Here is an 18,840-nt window from a genome sequence, read left to right as displayed (position 1 = left end):
CGATGATGAACCTTGGTCTCGATGATGAACCTTGGTCTCGATGATGAACCTTGTCCCCAATGATGAACCTTGGCCCCAATGATGAACCTTGGCCCCAATGATGAACCTTGGTCTCGATGATGAACCTTGGTCTCGATGATGAACCTTGGCCCCAATGATGAACCTTGGCCCCAATGATGAACCTTGGCCTCGATGATGAACCTTGGCCCCAATGATGAACCTTGGTCTCGATGATGAACCTTGGTCTCAATGATGAACCTTGGTCTCGATGATGAACCTTGGTCCCAATGATGAACCTTGGCCCCAATGATGAACCTTGGCCTCAATGATGAACCTTGGTCTCGATGATGAACCTTGGTCTTGATGATGAACCTTGGTCTCGATGATGAATCTTGGCCCCAATGATGAACCTTGGTCTCGATGATGAACCTTGGTCTCGATGATGAATCTTGGTCTCGATGATGAATCTTGGCCCCAATGATGAATCTTGGCCCCAATGATGAACCTTGGTCTCGATGATGAACCTTGGTCTTGATGATGAACCTTGGTCTCGATGATGAATCTTGGCCCCAATGATGAACCTTGGTCTCGATGATGAACCTTGGTCTCGATGATGAACCTTGGTCTCGATGATGAACCTTGGTCTCGATGATGAACCTTGGCCCCAATGATGAACCTTGGCCCCAATGATGAACCTTGGTCTCGATGATGAACCTTGGTCTCGATGATGAACCTTGGTCTCAATGATGAACCTTGGTCTCGATGATGAACCTTGGCCCCAATGATGAACCTTGGTCTCGATGATGAACCTTGGCCCCAATGATGAACCTTGGTCTCGATGATGAACCTTGGTCTCGATGATGAACCTTGGTCTCGATGATGAACCTTGGTCTCGATGATGAACCTTGGTCTCAATGATGAACCTTGGTCTCGATGATGAACCTTGGTCTCGATGATGAACCTTGGTCTCGATGATGAACCTTGGTCTCGATGATGAACCTTGGTCTCGATGATGAACCTTGGTCTCGATGATGAACCTTGGTCTCGATGATGAACCTTGGCCCCAATGATGAACCTTGGTCTCGATGATAAACCTTGGCCCCAATGATGAACCTTGGTCTCGATGATGAACCTTGGTCTCGATGATGAACCTTGGCCCCAATGATGAACCTTGGCCCCAATGATGAACCTTGGTCTCGATGATGAACCTTGGCCCCAATGATGAACCTTGGTCTCGATGATGAACCTTGGTCTCAATGATGAACCTTGGTCTCGATGATGAACCTTGGTCTCGATGATGAACCTTGGCCCCAATGATGAACCTTGGTCTCGATGATGAACCTTGGTCTCAATGATGAACCTTGGTCTCGATGATGAACCTTGGTCTCAATGATGAACCTTGGTCTCGATGATGAACCTTGGCCCCGATGATGAACCTTGGTCTCGATGATGAACCTTGGCCCCAATGATGAACCTTGGCCCCAATGATGAACCTTGGCCTCGATGATGAACCTTGGTCTCGATGATGAACCTTGGCCTCGATGATGAACCTTGGCCCCAATGATGAACCTTGGTCTCGATGATGAACCTTGGTCTCGATGATGAACCTTGGCCTCGATGATGAACCTTGGTCTCGATGATGAACCTTGGCCCCGATGATGAACCTTGGCCTCGATGATGAACCTTGGCCTCGATGATGAACCTTGGTCTCGATGATGAAGCTTGGCCCCAATGATGAACCTTGGTCTCAATGATGAACCTTGGTCTCGATGATGAACCTTGGTCCCAATGATGAACCTTGGCCCCAATGATGAACCTTGGCCTCAATGATGAACCTTGGCCTCGATGATGAACCTTGGCCTCGATGATGAAGCTTGGCCCCAATGATGAACCTTGGTCTCAATGATGAACCTTGGCCCCAATGATGAAACTTGGTTTCAATGATGAACCTTGGCCTCGATGATGAACCTTGGCCCCAATGATGAACCTTGGCCCCAATGATGAACCTTGGTCTCGATGATGAACCTTGGCCTCGATGATGAAGCTTGGCCCCAATGATGAACCTTGGCCCCAATGATGAACCTTGGTCTCAATGATGAACCTTGGCCTCGATGATGAACCTTGGCCCCAATGATGAACCTTGGCCTCAATGATGAACCTTGGCCCCAATGATGAACCTTGGTCTCGATGATGAACCTTGGCCTCGATGATGAACCTTGGCCCCAATGATGAACCTTGGCCTCAATGATGAACCTTGGTCTCGATGATGAACCTTGGCCTCGATGATGAACCTTGGCCCTAATGATGAACCTTGGCCTCAATGATGAACCTTGGCCCCAATGATGAACCTTGGCCCCAATGATGAATCTTGGCCCCAATGATGAACCTTGGCCCCAATGATGAACCTTGGCCTCGATGATGAACCTTGGCCCCAATGATGAACCTTGGCCTCAATGATGAACCTTGGCCTCAATGATGAACCATGGCCTCGATGATGAACCTTGGCCTCAATGATGAACCTTGGCCCCAATGATGAACCTTGGTCTCGATGATGAACCTTGGCCTCGATGATGAACCTTGGCCCTAATGATGAACCTTGGCCTCAATGATGAACCTTGGCCCCAATGATGAACCTTGGCCTCGATGGTGAACCTTGGCCCCAATGATGAACCTTGGCCTCAATGATGAACCTTGGCCCCAATGATTAACCTTGGCCCCAATGATGAACCTTGGCCCCAATGATGAACCTTGGCCTCAATGATGAACCTTGGTCCCAATGATGAACCTTGGCCCCAATGATGAACCTTGGCCCCAATGATGAACCTTGGCCCCAATGATGAACCTTGGCCCCAATGATGAATCTTGGCCTCAATGATGAACCTGGGTCTCGATGATGAACCTTGGCCCCAATGATGAACCTTGGTCTCGATGATGAACCTTGGTCTCGATGATGAACCTTGGCCCCAATGATGAACCTTGGCCCCAATGATGAACCTTGGCCTCAATGATGAACCTTGGTCTCGATGATGAACCTTGGCCTCAATGATGAACCTTGGTCTCGATGATGAACCTTGGCCCCAATGATGAACCTTGGCCTCAATGATGAACCTTGGCCTCAATGATGAACCTTGGCCTCAATGATGAACCTTGGTCTCGATGATGAACCTTGGCCTGAATGATGAACCTTGGTCTCGATGATGAATCTTGGCCATAATAATGATTGGCCACATTATTCAGAAAGTGCAACGGAGTCCTCCCAGGGCTCGAAGTATCCACCTTCGTTTCAATGAAGGATCTCGATTAATGGACTATGTTGTGAAATTTTGTTGTTCTCAGAGTTTTGTCCCAAGGACTCTTTTCTGGATCGTCACCGAGCCTCGGACAGTTTCCAACTGTATCGGTTGTTTGTGGTAATAATTCTGGGGATGATTTAAAGGATGCTTGTAAGGTTGTCCTTTACCAAACTAATATTTCTCACCGCCCTTATTTTTTTCTCTTTTACCCATCATCCATGTGCTGATACGTTTGAATTGCTTCGTCTAAGACTGGTATGACCGATTTGCTAATGTTAACCGACAGGGGGCAACCTTTGAGCGCCACAACACAAGTGCCTGATCGAACGAAGTTAACTTACATTGACCACGTTGATGTGGCAAATTGTGGCATTAATATATATCCATAAGCAAGGAGCGTCTCCGCATTGTTGTCATTGTTGTTAAAGTATTATTTAGTCTGTGAAAGCATCATCGAACATTTTAAAATAATTGTATTGGTCCAGCAAACTTCTCTTCATTTATTATGTAGAATGTTTTTGCAGGATGCCCATCATAAACTCAATCGTCAAAGGTATCACATACATTATCGATGTGTTGCAAAGACGATCAAGTCATCTATATAAAAATCTATATAATAATAGCGTAAGGACTCGACTTTGTTATCCCTTTTACGCCGCACCCAGTGACCCGATGCCCATGGCACTAATGGATTTACGATCTACGAACCGCGCTCTTTGTTTATCACATACAGACATACTCGAAAAATCGGAATTAGCCGACGTTGGGGCCCAAAAGCATCCGATTAACTGCCGATACGACGCCATCTTACGACGCCATCGTATTGGCGTCTGCTGGGCGAAGGCGAAGCAAGCGTCCGCTGATTGGACAGGCGAAGGCGAAAGCAAGCCGTCCACTGAGTGGACAATCCAGAGCATGCATTTGTGCCGGTGTCGGCGATCGTTGTTCATATACGCACTCTTCATTCTCATCTTTCTTCCTAACTCTTACTCGGACAAGCAAATCCCCTATGCCATACATAATGGTACACTCTATCCATACACCACATCCTCCCTTCCGTGGATGTTCCACGGGTTTCGGCTAGTATATATATATATATATATATACATATATATTGTAACGAATGTGGAAACGTTACAATGTGAACGTTACAAAAGTATGGTAACATCCTCGTAATGTAAATAATGGTCGCAGCCGTCCTAGTTAATTCCATGAAACTTACACGCAGGTCACGATATATCTTTTAAATAGTGTATTTCCTTATTCCATGTAGGCTAAATATGTGTTTCCCACTAGATTGACTTTGCATTGTATCGAACAAAATAAGCGTAGGCCCTTCCAATTTCCCCAAAACCTCCCTTCCAATTGCCTTCCGCATTTTGGGCGGTTTTCTTCAACCACCATTGGCCACGAGGTAGGGTTGGGGAAGAAAGGCGTGTCTCCACCTCGTCATAAGAGGGAAGGAGTGAACCAGCCCTAACAGCCAATCAACACCGCGGTGAGCGACCCGGTAGGCGTGCCCTCGGAGTCGGCGGCTTGATTTCGCTCGAGGTGATAAAAGCGACTGTAAGAGATGACTTGGGAGAGGCCTTGGGAGATGAGCAAAGAGGCTGCCCCAAGAGGAGCGGTGAGATGCGAAACGCTCCAAGCCAAAGAGGAGAGGTACTCGGCAAGGAAACCAGCTTTGGAGAGACGCGCTGAAAGGAGGGAGACGGCTCCACCCCAAGAAGAGGAGCAGGTGTGCCGAACCAGCGCGTGACGTCTACTGCAGCGGATACACGACGGAGGGTTTTCCGCCAAAACCGCGAGGAATTGCGAGCTGCGGCCTCCCGACTTTGCCTCCCTCTCAAGCAATCCACCTCAAGCCCTACCTGCCTGCATTATCCCCTGTGTAAGTGTGAACGTCCTGTCCTGCTCGTTGTCTTGGGGCTAAGTAAAAATGAATAGTGTAAGTTAACGATTCGCTGTGTTACTGCTTCTTCCATCCATTGCTTGTGTGTGTATAATAAATCTGTTCTTCCTCCGTATTCTTCTTCTTCTTCTTTTTCATTCTCTTTCGGTCGCTTTAGAGATTTCCCGATTGAATATCTGTGGGGCGATCTGGTCAACGTCGGGTGGAATCGGGTTTTAATCGGGGAGTAACTGTTCGGACGCGGTTAAATACATCACCGCTCGGTCAATATAACATCTAAAGCCGCGTCTGTAACATTTGGTGTCGAGGAGTTGGATTCGGACCTGGGACTAAATTTGTTAGGCCCAAATTTTGGAACACCAATTGTACTATTAGAGTAACAATTGGTGTCGAGGAGTTGGATTCGGACCTGGGACTAAATTTGTTAGGCCCAAATTTTGGAACACCAATTGTACTATTAGAGTAACAATTGGTGTCGAGGAGGGAGATCGGACCCGAAATCGGACCCGAAGCGCGCTTAACGCGCTCAAAATTACAAGCTGCCGAAATTTATTTTGTTTTATAAAGCAAAACCCGAATTTTGAGATCGCGCCATGGACAATCAAGGCGATCGGATGTCGGTGGGAGAGATAGACAGGGTGGAATCGACCCAGGACCTCGGGGAAATGTATGTGGAGGAAAGGGTGGAGGAGAGTAAAGAAGGTGTGGTTGAGGGGGTATCAGGCGCACGAAATGGCGTCCTCGCGCACGTGGGTGTAGCGGCACCAAATTTAGCCGCGGCCGTGGTCGCGGCAGCCGAGCCAGAGATGCCAATGAATTTGGACCTGTTTATGAAACAGATGATGGCCTTTATGGTAAAAACAGACGATAATTTCAAAGGGATGGAAAACAGGATAGGGGGCCAAATGGGGGTAATGGGAAACCAAATGGGGGTAATGGGGAACCGGATGGATGCTCAGAGTGAGCAATTGGGAGTAATGAGGGACGAAGCGAGGGGTACCGGTGAGGGATTAGACAAGAAATTTGAGGGGTTAGACAACGGGATAAAAGAGGTAAAGAATGGGTTAACGGGGGTGGAAAACAGAATGGCTGCCCAGGAGAATCAGTTAGAGGGGGTGAAAAATGGGTTAATGGGATTAGAAAATAGGATGGAGGACAAATTGCGGGAAATAGGGGAACAATCTGCCAGGGAAATCAAACAAATGGGAGAGCAGATAGAGGAGGTGAAAATCGGGGTAGAAACCAAACTGGATGCTCAGAGGGATGAATTGGGACAGATGAGGGTGGCATCTACAAAAGAGATGGAGGAAATACGACGAGGGGTAAGTGAGGAGGTTTCGGGGCTACGCGAGGAGGTAAAGCGAGGGGAGAAGCGTATGGAGAAAGAGGTGAGAAATAATACGGCAAAGTTACAAGGGGGAATAGAAGATCTGACGGAGGAGGTGGAACAGCTGACGGAGGGACAAAAATAACTAGTGGAGCAGGTTCAAAAGAACACTGCGGTACTAGGAGGGTTAAAGGCGACACAAAAAGAAATAAAAAACGAATTAATAGCGACGCAGAGGCAATGTCAGATGGTACGTGAGGAACTGACAATGAGGGTGGACGAGGTGACAGAGATAATGGAGACAAAGGACCGGCAGGTGAGGAAGCACATAGAGACGGTCACGGTAGCCTTAGAGGACGAACTTGAGGAGACGCACCGAGAAATAAAAGAGGTTAAACAAAAATTAGAGGAAGTGGAAGAAGAGGTGAGTGAAATTAAGAAGGGACGAACAGAAACTAAAAGAGAAATCCAGGAGGAGGTGATGGAATATGTACAAGGTCTGTGTTCAAATCATGATGAGGTGCTCACTAACCAAATAAAAAGTTTGCAGGTGGCAAAGGAGGTGCGGAGACGAAGTACGGAGGTGAGTGGCAATGTATATGATGTGAGGAAAGCTTCAGTCGGCTTGGGGATTGGTTTGGATCCGGGTGTTCGTGAAAGGCCGTTGGTGAAGTGTGCGACAGGTCTGGTGTGTGAAGAAAGAGGTGTGCGAGAATGTCCGACCATGGGGTGTGTGAGGAAAAAGTGCACGCCGAGGAGTGAGTGTGCCGTCAGAAGTGAGCCGGTCGTAGCGCGTGTGCGAGGGAGCACAGGGAAGCGCGGTGTGGTGAGTGTTACGGAGGAAGTAACGAAAAAGTGTGCGCGAGAGGATGCGCGAGAAAGGTGTGTAACGGACGGGTGCATGAGGAAAGAGTGCGCTGTCGAGAGGAAGGGTGAGTGCGTTGTCAAGAGTGGAGGTGAGAGTAGTGAGAGTGAAACGGAGCGTGAGTTGGTTGTGACAGGTGAGCGAGGATGTACACCTGGAATGGAAGGATGCACACCTGGAATGGTAGAGCGTGAGTTGGTTGTGACAGGTGAGCGAGGATGTACACCTGGAACGGAAGGATGCACACCTGGAATGGTAGAGCGTGTGTGGGAAGGCACATTTGAGTTGGTAGTGAGGCACGTGGTTGGGTGTGCGAATGAGAGCACACCTGTGATTGTCACAGAGGAAGTGACCGAGGAGGGGGCGCGAAGAGGTGTGTTGGTGAGGTGTGCGACCAACGAATGTGTGCCAAAGTGTTCGGTGGTCAGGTGTGTGACCAAGTCGGCGAGCGGAATGAGTGTACCGAGGTGTGTAAGGAAAGGTACGAGGAGAATGGAAACGGCTGCATGTATGAGCAAGAAAGGGGTAGCGTATGCATGTAAGCATCCAGGTGAGGCGTCGACGGTAACCAGGTTAGCGGTTAGGGCGACTTATAGCCGAATCGGGCCCTCGGTGCGCGTCGGGCAGCTTCGCGTGCCGCGAGGACCAGCGGGGATCCGAACCACGGCGGTTTCGAAAGAACCGCCGTACGCGATCCACGCTGTGCCTCGCTTGGAACGGCCGCGTCCGGGCTCCACTTGGCGGAGCGGGCAGCTGGATAGGAAGGGTCGTCATGGCGACCACGTTTTGTTGAGACGTGCCGGCAGGTCGAGATCGGGACATTGGATGGCTCCACGCCGAGGTGGTGCGTGGGATCTCGGCCCGGGTAAGCCCCCGCCCCTGCCCCGAATGCGGGACGCATCCAGCCGCCGGCACAAAAGAATCCGCGTTCATTGCTCGGCTGTACGAAGCCGGGCTGCAGACGTGAATTGGCGCACCGAGAGGATGTAATAAGTAGACGGGTGATGGTGATAGTGATAGTGATTTAAAACGAAATTTATAATAGTGGGTAGAATTGGCAGTAATTGGAAAATTTTTGAATTGGTTGGAATCTGGACGAACAAAATTGATAGTGAGAAACCCCCGATGTGGTGGGATGGCAAATCCACCATCCCTCACAGACGTGGGGCAAAGGAGCAATAGCTTATGGGGTGTATGGCAGTGAAAACTAGCCCGGGTGGGTTAGGTTATATTGTAGGGATCTAGCGAAGATGACATTAGGTAACGTTAAGATTAGTTAGTGACTGATACCTGTAGTGGGGACGCAGGTAGATTCGTGTGGATTATAATGACGTGGGAGCGCAATAGTTTAAAGGGACGACTGGGAAGCGCAAGTTTCAGAGGGGAGTAGTTAGCTGAGATGATGCCGTGTGTGTGAGGATTGAACAGGTGAGAATGGAACAGGTGTGATTGCGCAGGTGTGCAACTGAACAGGTGTGTGGAGCAGTGTATGAGGGAGTAGTGGTGATTGCGTGTTGTGTTGACCAAATGGTCCAGGAAGAAAGGAGGGTGCAGGTGGCACCAGGTGTGAGGGCACAGGTGTGCAACAACAGGTGTATGTGGCTGTGTGGAATAAATGGTAGTGTGGAATATCTGGAGTATTGGAATGGATGGTCGTGGAGTGAGAATGGTGGAAATTGTGGAGTGGAGTGGATGGTGCGAAGGTGTGAATGGGGGAAGAGTGGACCCCCATCACGGATACCCGGGGCGGGTAGTGTAAGTGTTAGGTAGAGGGTACAGGTAAATTGTAGTTGGATATTGGCATCTGTGGTGCGGGTGGCAGAATGGTATGTGGATGGGTGCATTAGTGTTGTGGAAATGGCTGGGCGTGTAGCCTGTTAGTGTGTGTAGTTGGTTTGGGCACTCCACCACTGTAAGGATGTCGGCCAGGTGAGGCCGCAGGTGGGCTCTGGGAGCCGGTAGTAGTTGTTGTGGATGGGGCCCGAGGATCCGGAGGACGGACCCGGGTAGCCCAGTGCCAGAGGGCACCATGGGGTGACAGAGCCAGTAGAGGGGCTGTCCCCAGTTAGTTAGGTTAGGGTGAGGAGCTAGGTAAGCTCGGGTGGCAACTACAGTGGTGGAGGTGTGCAGGTGGGTAGACCTGTTGGGAGAGGTACACGTCGCAGCCCAGAAATTGTGCTAGAGCACCGGGAGATGAATCGGGGTAGTGAGACCCCAAATGGAGAAGCACCACAGTTTGGTCAATGGGAATTGGTTATTAGAACCCATAGTGTAAGTTGGCCAATGGATTGGCAGGGAAAGACCACGGGTAGTGTAAAGTGTGTTAAAGTCATTTAGAGGATAGTTAGGATGAAGGATCTCCTCGCACCATCTGCATCCACTCACCTGAGGTGACAGGTACTCCACACCATGCCATGTTTTGATTATTTTTTATGATGCAATTGTTTGGATTGTGAGACGCATCATGACGTGGGTGTGACATTGTGCGTAATTCCATCTCTCCCTCCTTATGAGGATTGATGATGAATTGGTGATGGCAAATTTTGAAGTAGAGGGATTGTGGTGACGAATTTGGTATAGGGGAAATATGGGGAAGACGTGACAGTAGTGACGAATTGGTAATGTGTAGATTTTGTACATATGGGGTAAGGGCAAGGGCAATAGTCTAGTAGGAAGATTAGGTCCCCCTGCACCCCCTGGAGATATACTTCTAATCAGTGTTTCTAGATTGGAAAAAATGTGTAGAAAATGACTAGCTATGGCCCCAAGCTGAAAAAATGTCCCACATACCATTTTTATGCTAATTACTGCTGCCATTATCAAAAAAACGATTTTTGACATATCTCAGCCAATATTGCAGATAATTGAAAAATGAAGGTGTCTAGACCCATGTTTTGAAGGGCATAGATCATGATAGAACTATTCATAACATGATTACATGTGTCTATGGTATACTAGTATGCATATTAATGCTGTAATTACAAAATAATCAGTTTTACAAATGATAAGGATACGTTAATACTGCAGATAACTTAACATGGTACATAAGGGGTCTAAACCCAGGTATTTTCAAGGTTAAATGTCAACAAGATGCTCCTGAGTCTTGCATAGGGGCGGGACATTGGCAGTAACATTGGTACCACTCAACTTTTCTTCCCACCATTGACTTTGTATTGCGAGAGATTTTCACTTGCTTATTTAAAGGTTTCTCACCCAGCCCACGTAAAATCTACCAACTCCTGCTGTTAACTCCCAAACATATTTTTTTATGTTATCCAATCACAGTGCAGAAATGACAGACTAGAGATCCAAATTAGTGCTGCTATAGCTGCCATTTTACATTTCCATCCATGTAACATGCGCGCTCGCGTGCTCGTATCAATTGGTAATGTCGCGCGCTCGTATCAATTGGTAACGTTGATGTTATTGAATACCTCAGTTGAAAGTTCAGTCTTCCATTCCATCTGTGTGTTGTTCTTGGTATTCATCCTCCAATCTAGCCAGGTAAGATGCTAACTATAATGTTACTCACACTCTTGACTTCAGTTTCTGCATGAAATCATAAACAGGCAGAATAACAGCTGAGCCAGCTAGCACCATGTTAGCTAACGTTAAAGCTAGCCTCATCTATGTACAGTATGTTCCTAATGTCGGTGTAACTTAAACTTTTGTTAATGCCAAACATGAGACATATCTGTTGACTTCTGTATATGAATTGAACCAGAAAGAGGCACGACAGCTGAGCTAGCTACAGTAACTTAGCACAATGTTTCATTGGCCTAGATAGCTAACGTTAGTGTGGAAGAATTTAGATGTTTTAGCTATTAGCACTTTTGATGCCACTAAACATGGTTTAGTCAGCTAAAAAGTACCCTAGTGTAGAACATGACTCAGAACCTCTGTTACCTCACTGAAAACTCAGAGCCTCCTTTCACAGGCACTTTTAACATCATTCGTGATTTCTTATTTGTCATTTAACAGTGATGGTAGACATCGACAGCAAGCATGCCCAAAAGAAAACGGAGTGTAGAACCTGCAGCCCAAAGCTCTCCTCCTACATGCATCCTTCATGTACCATCCATGTCTGATCATGGGGATTTCACGCCCCTCCGTAAAATTAAAGGATCTGCTTCAGAAAAACTGCAACTGCTTCAAAAGATCCGGGATAGACGTCTCAACCAACCGCATGACTCCCCATGTCGTATGCAATCAGTATGTGATCAGATCCCGGCAACTCTTCCTGATGACCTAGAAAGAGTAGGATATCACAGCAAGTGTTATAAGCACTTTGTCCGCCACTTTCATCGTCTGGGAGATGATACAGAACCAGGGCCATCAACCTCATCATGGCATCACTCTCCTCGTAAACCAGGAGGTTCTGCTGAACCCATCTTCCCGCCAGAGTGTATATTTTGTGAGAAAGTTGAGACCAAAGATGCTCATCGCAATACTGAGAGGCCTACAACCTTCCCATCCTTTAAAAACAAAGAAAATGCATGGGAGCAAATCGAAACACGGGCTGAGAAAATGGGTCTCTATCGACTCCATCGAAAGGTGAAAAACAAAGACCTCTTTGCATGTGAGGCCAAACACCATCCGTCATGTTTTAAAGCTTTCCGCACAGCATTCTACAACTATGAGCGTGCGATTCACAGAGCCGAAGCACCAAAGGAGCAGGCTTGCATGTCAGCCGCCCATGAAAAGGCATTCAACTCAGTACTGGAACACATTCAAACCCAGGTCATCCAGCAGAATAAAGTTCTACAGCTTTCTTCCTTGCGCTTGCTCTATGTCGAGGAACTGAAACTGAATGGATATGAGAACTCAAATTATCGGTCAGAGAAACTACTGAAACGCCTACAGAATGACCCAATCAAGGAGCATATCCACTTCACGAAGGTTGATCATGACAAATGTGATGTCATTTCTTTCTGGCTTGTGCACAGCTCAAACATAACAGTTTCCAATGCTCTCGCACGAGCATTCACACTCGGAAGCACAAACAAGAACCAAAATGTTGCCCTCCAACTTCGCCAGGGTATTCTACAGGCTTTCAGAGAGTGTAAAGACCAACCATGGCCACCAACAGCTGAAGACATGGAGCTCAATCCTGAAGACATCCTACCTCCAGACCTTGTCCGCTTTCTCAGCGTGCTAATGACTGGCAAGGAGGGCATCGAGACAGAAAAGGTGAAGCGTCTGGTCTTCTCCATTGGACAAGATCTGTGCCGTGCAGTGTCAGATGGAAAATGGAAGTTACCAAAGCACATTCTCCTCTGTGTGACTGTAAGGCACCTGTTCCGAAGCAAACAGCTCACCACAATACTACACAGGCTTGGACACTCTGAGAGCTACGATTTCGCCTTGGAGTTGGAAACTGCTCTCGCCAAGGTCCTGGATGAAGTCTCAACTTATCGTACACCACAAATTGTGACAGGAGAGGGCAACCTTGTATTCCACTGTGAGTGGGACAACTTGAATAAAACCACTACCAGTGTGCACGGCAGCAACATTGTAAACAGTGCTGGAGGAATCATGGTGCAGGAAAGGCTGAGGCGGGGCAGCTCAGAGAAGATCATTCTGGCTGGACCAGCAACCAGGAAGCCATATGACTTCAAAATGTTCCTTGCAAATGACGACAACAAAAAGCAGATGTGCCAGCTTCTTCTGAAAGTGTGGAGTGGACAAGAGGCAGCTACCAGGCTGGAGAGAACAGAGATGGCTGTGCTGATCGTGGAGGGGAAGGCCCACCAACTTGCCTCAACGAATGGCAAGGTAAAATTGAAAGCCCTTCGTGAATGGCGATTCAATTTGTAATTTTTCCTGAAAAAAAGGTGATTACCTGTGATGTTTGTCTAGATCTGAAACTGGCAGTGACTGGTGATTGAAATGCGGTGCCTTTTTGTGTTTCAGGTCGAGGTACGTGAACTCCCCACGATCTACAGCAACCAGGAAGAGACTGATACCAGGGTGGTTCTGTACCTCCATCATGCTGCTACCATCGGATACAAGAACGCTGTAGTCAGAACACCGGACACAGACATCCTCCTGATCCTGCTCCACCATGCCCACAACATCAAGCTGACGGTGTACCTGGATACAGGGTCAGGGAAGCATCGCCAACTTGTCAACGTCTCTGAGCTGGCAGAATCCCTGGGAGAGGACTACTGTGCCACTCTCCTGGGGTACTATGTGTTCAGCGGAGAAGACTGCACCAGTGCCTTCAAAGGGAAGGGAAAAGTCGGGCCCTTGAAAAAGCTGGAGAAGAATCCCAGGTTTCACAGGGCATTCGGTGAACTGGGTGACAACTGGGATGCCAACCCTGAGGTGGAGAGGCAGTTAGAAAAATTCACCTGTGTGATGTACGGCCAGAGTCGCGAGTCATCAGTGGACATTGTCCGTGCCAAGCTGCTACGAAAAATGGTGGGAGAGGACAAGACCCTCACATCCAAGTCCAAGGTTGATCTGGCTCGCCTTCCTCCATGCCAGTCTGCCCTGAAGCCGCACATCCAGCGTGTGAACCACCGCGTAGCATTGTACAAAAGAGCCGATCAACCTATCATCGAAAAGCCAAAACCTTATGAGGAGCAAGGATGGATAAGGACTGATGAAGGACTGTTGAAACCAATGTGGTCCAGTGGTCCCATCCTACCAACCTCACTGGTGGATCTTCTGAACACAGGAGAGCACGAAGAGGAGGAGGAAGAGGAAGGAGAAGAAGAGTTTGACTCTGACGATTTCGATGAAAATGATGATGACTGACTCAGTGTAGAATCACTAATGCTAATGATGTTTATCTAAAACAAGCAAGAGAAGAGTGGTCACATTGAGTGCTAGGACTATTTTGACAGTTGTAATATTTAGAAAAATAAAACTTTGTGTTAACGTCTGTGTAGACGGACCTTAATATGAGTCTATTATTTCGTAAAACTGTGATTATTTTGTAAATAAAGCACTAATTAGCATACTAGCAAACCATAGACACAGGTGATCTTGTTATGAATAGTTCTATCATGATCTACACCCGTCAAAACATGAGTCTAGACACCTTATTTTTTCAATTATCTGCAATATTGGCTGAGATATGTCAAAAATCGTTTTTTTGATAATGGCAGCAGTAATTTGCATACAAATGGTATGTGGGACATTTTTTCAGCTTGGGGCCATAGCTAGTCATTTTCTACACATTTTTTCCAATCTAGAAACACTGATTAGAAGTATATCTCCGGGGGGTGCAGGGGGACCTAGTCTTCCTACTAGACTACAAGGGTAGGGTAGGTGACCGGGGGTGACGTACGGTAGGGACGAGCTTTCTCACTTCGCCCTCCGTACGCATTTCACCTTGCATTGCCTTATTGACGTGTACCCTTGTGACCTTACCCCTCGCTCAATTGTCTTTCTTTTGTCTCCCACATGACCTGTGCGCCATTGGGTGCCGATGGGAGCGTGCGTGAGGTGGCCATTGTGCGCCCGAGATTCCCAGAACCAGCATGCATTGCGTTGATGTACCACTGTATGGACCGCTGTTCTGCGGCCAAGTACCACTTGATGGACCCCAGGTTCTGGGGCAGGGCACCTCTGTTGGAGACCGGCCATAGTGGCCAGGGAATCTTGCTTGCGGACCTCGGTAAGGTGGCACCTATGCCAAACAGGTGGACCACCCTTAGTTGGCCCCTGAGGCCCTAAATAAAAAACGAACACAAGTTGTGCTTTTTTTATATTTCCAAGTAGGCCGCATGAAGCCAGAAGACGTCGGGAAGAACATCGGCCCAGCAGAGAAAGAGAAGACCACCACCATTTGTTTTGTTGTGTTTATTAAGAACCATGGTGACTGCGCACCGAGTGGTGCTTTTGGTGCTTTGTGGTGCTTGTGGTGCTTTTGGTGCTTTTGGGTGCTTTGGTGGTATTGGTACTGGTGCATCGATGCAATGCGTGCTGTCTCCTCCCTCCCAACAGGAATTTCTTTCTCTTGTTCCCTAAAAAGAAAAAAAAGAAAAAAAAACACAGGTCCTGGGTTGCGTTGTAAATAAGAAATCACGTCATTGTAAATAATGCTCCCCACCGTAAATGTATAGTTTGAGAATAATTCCGTAATTCGGTTAGCTGTGGGCTTGAGTCTGTTAGACAGGGTGCAATGCAATAGGGGGACATACTTATTTGTGTTTTAAGATTGTCACACTCAGGGTCAGGTTAATTGTAGAGGGAATTACACCTACGTGTCACACTAAGTTAAAGTTTAATAGGCCCGAGCACGGGCCTGAAGAAAGGAGGGTGCAGTGTAACGAATGTGGAAACGTTACAATGTGAACGTTACAAAAGTATGGTAACATCCTCGTAATGTAAATAATGGTCGCAGCCATCCTAGTTAATTCCATGAAACTTACACGCAGGTCACGATATATCTTTTAAATAGTGTATTTCCTTATTCCATGTAGGCTAAATATGTGTTTCCCACTAGATTGACTTTGCATTGTATCGAACAAAATAAGCGTAGGCCCTTCCAATTTCCCCAAAACCTCCCTTCCAATTGCCTTCCGCATTTTGGGCGGTTTTTTTCAACACCATTGGCCACGAGGTAGGGTTGGGAAGAAAGGCGTGTCTCCACCTCGTCATAAGAGGGAAGGAGTGAACCAGCCCTAACAGCCAATCAACACCGCGGTGAGCGACCCGGTAGGCGTGCCCTCGGAGTCGGCGGCTTGATTTCGCTCGAGGTGATAAAAGCGACTGTAAGAGATGACTTGGGAGAGGCCTTGGGAGATGAGCAAAGAGGCTGCCCCAAGAGGAGCGGTGAGATGCGAAACGCTCCAAGCCAAAGAGGAGAGGTACTCGGCAAGGAAACCAGCTTTGGAGAGACGCGCTGAAAGGAGGGAGACGGCTCCACCCCAAGAAGAGGAGCAGGTGTGCCGAACCAGCGCGTGACGTCTACCGCAGCGGATACACGACGGAGGGTTTCCCGCCAAAACCGCGAGGAATTGCGAGCTGCGGCCTCCCGACTTTGCCTCCCTCTCAAGCAATCCACCTCAAGCCCTACCTGCCTGCATTATCCCCTGTGTAAGTGTGAACGTCCTGTCCTGCTCGTTGTCTTGGGGCTAAGTAAAAATGAATAGTGTAAGTTAACGATTCGCTGTGTTACTGCTTCTTCCATCCATTGCTTGTGTGTGTATAATAAATCTGTTCTTCCTCCGTATTCTTCTGCTTCTTCTTTTTCATTCTCTTTCGGTCGCTTTAGAGATTTCCGATTGAATATCTGTGGGGCGATCTGGTCAACGTCGGGTGGAATCGGGTTTTAATCGGGGAGTAACTGTTCGGACGCGGTTAAATACACCACCGCTCGGTCAATATAACATCTAAGGCCGCGTCTGTAACAATATATATATATATATATATATATATATATATATATATATATATATATATATATATATATATATATATATATTGTATATATTGTTGCGGATATGGGATTTGGCCTCCATCCATATCCACTTGTAAATATTCCCCTATTTCCCAATACTCCCAACTATCCCCAATCCCCCATTCCCTAGTCCCATTGTCTGTAAACAACACTCTGTAGCCCCGACCTTCCCTTTTTCCCCATTAAATGTCGTGCCCAGGTTCACCGCATCTCACGTAGACAACTATAGGACATCTTGCTAGTTATTCTTAGTCTATGTCAGTTAAGGACTCGTTTCCATTAATTCTGACTCTTCGTTGCACCAGAATGTGATTGTATGGCACCAGTAGTGAGTTTAGGACCTCCCAATACCTCCCCGCATCTCTTCCTCATGAAACAACAACACCAACAACAACAACAGCGGCGCGGGGAGTGCGCGTCCTCACTCCGGCTTGGTTAGCCGCCATTGACCATGTGCTCCGACGGGGTTACCACACAGGGGCTGACTGTCAGCTCCTCGTCAAGGGCGGAGCCCGGTAACCCCCCCGCACCCAATAAGAAGCGGCGGACCGATTCCATCTGGGGCGGAGCTAACGAGCCGAGGGCGTGTCACTCCCCGCTGGACATGCGCAGGAAGACGGAGGTGACGTCAGATGCGCCTCAGCTACGAAGGAGAACGGACGCCACCTCCAGCGCGACGATACCTACCCGCATCTTTGGACCGGACCGGGTCGATTCTGCCCCTGAGCCAAGGTGCACCTTGAGCCATCGATTCTGCCCTTCCTTGCCATCAATCCCTGTGTGAGTCAGTCTTGTCCCATTTGTCTGTGGTCTGTCGGGAATAAGATAAGACCGTGTATAAGTGCCCACCTTTCTGTGCTGTACCTCTTGTGCCATGTAATCTAAACGTTCCGCATATCCCATATTATATCCTCCTCCGGAGGTCTTGAGAACTGTACCCCTGGTGTCGTGTCATTTAACCCAGCCGTTGTGTCCTTTCCTTCATTGATCTAGCGTAGTGCGATTCGGCCAACGTTCGAGTATAATCAGGTAACTTGTGCGAACACAGCGGCCATTCCGCTCGGCCCACCATAACATCTAAGTCGTGTCCGTAACAATTGGTGTCGGGAACTGGGATCGGTCCCGGAGCGCGTTTCACGCGCTCGAAATTATAACGGCGAAATTTAATTGTGTTTTCCAAAAAAAAATAAAAACCCGAATTTTGAAAGTCGCGCTATGGCAGACCAAGACGGCTGGGTTCCGGTAGAGGAGAGTGAGGCAGGGTCGATCCAGGACCAAATTGAGGGACATGAGGAGAGCGAAGCAGTGAGGGTAGCAGGGTCGCAAAATGGCGTCGTCGCGCATGAGGTTGCGGGCGCGCAAAATGGCGCCTCGCACATGGCCACGGCGACCGCGCCCGCGACCGTGGTAGCGCCACCGGTGGATTTGAACCTTTTTCTTATGCAAATGAAGGCCCTTATGGACAAGAATAATGAAGAAATGAAAAACAGTATGGGGGCAATGAGGGACGAATTGGGGGTAATGGGGAACCGGATGGATGCTCAGGGTGAGCGATTGGAAGGCCAAATGGGGGTAATGAGGGACGAAGCGAGGGGTACCGGTGAGGGGTTAGACAATAATTTTAAGGGATTAGACAAGAAATTTGGGAAATTAGACAATAGATTAGGGGAAATACAGGAGGGGTTAACGGGGGTAGAAAATAGAATGGCTGCCCAGGAGAATCAGATAGAGGGAGTGAAAAATGGGTTAGAGGGGTTAGAAAACAGTATGGAAGGCAAATTGAGGTACATGAGGGACCAAGCGGAAAGGGAAGTTAAACAAATGGGGCAGCAGATAGAGGGGGTCAGAATGGGGGTAGAAACCAAACTGGATGCTCACAGGGACGAAATGGAGCAGATGAGGGTGGCATCTGGGCAGGAGATGCAAGTGATGGGAGAAGAGATCAGAAGAGGGGTGAGTGAGGAGGTCGGAGGAGTGCACGAGGAGGTGAGGCACTGTAAGGAGCGCATGGAGAAGGAGGTGAGAAAG

The 18,840-nt window shown here is 48.1% G+C and overlaps 1 protein-coding gene across 1 annotated transcript; it reads left to right on the top strand.

The window, feature by feature from the left end:
* Positions 1-12,934: 12,934 nt before the first annotated feature.
* Positions 12,935-14,377, top strand: LOC144894350 (uncharacterized). Its single transcript, XM_078787093.1, has 2 exons — positions 12,935-13,172; positions 13,311-14,377. Exons 1-2 carry the CDS (start codon positions 13,017-13,019, stop codon positions 14,157-14,159), a joined length of 1,005 nt encoding a protein of 334 aa, XP_078643219.1. The 5' UTR covers positions 12,935-13,016; the 3' UTR covers positions 14,160-14,377.
* The last annotated feature ends 4,463 nt before the right edge of the window (positions 14,378-18,840 follow it).

This window comes from Myxine glutinosa, chromosome 11 (assembly GCF_964187855.1).
Source record: "Myxine glutinosa chromosome 11, kmMyxGlut1.1, whole genome shotgun sequence".
In the NCBI taxonomy this organism is placed as follows: Eukaryota; Metazoa; Chordata; class Myxini; order Myxiniformes; family Myxinidae; genus Myxine; species Myxine glutinosa.
The sequence above is the reverse complement of the archived record's forward strand: the minus strand, read 5'-3'. Positions and strand labels throughout refer to the sequence as shown.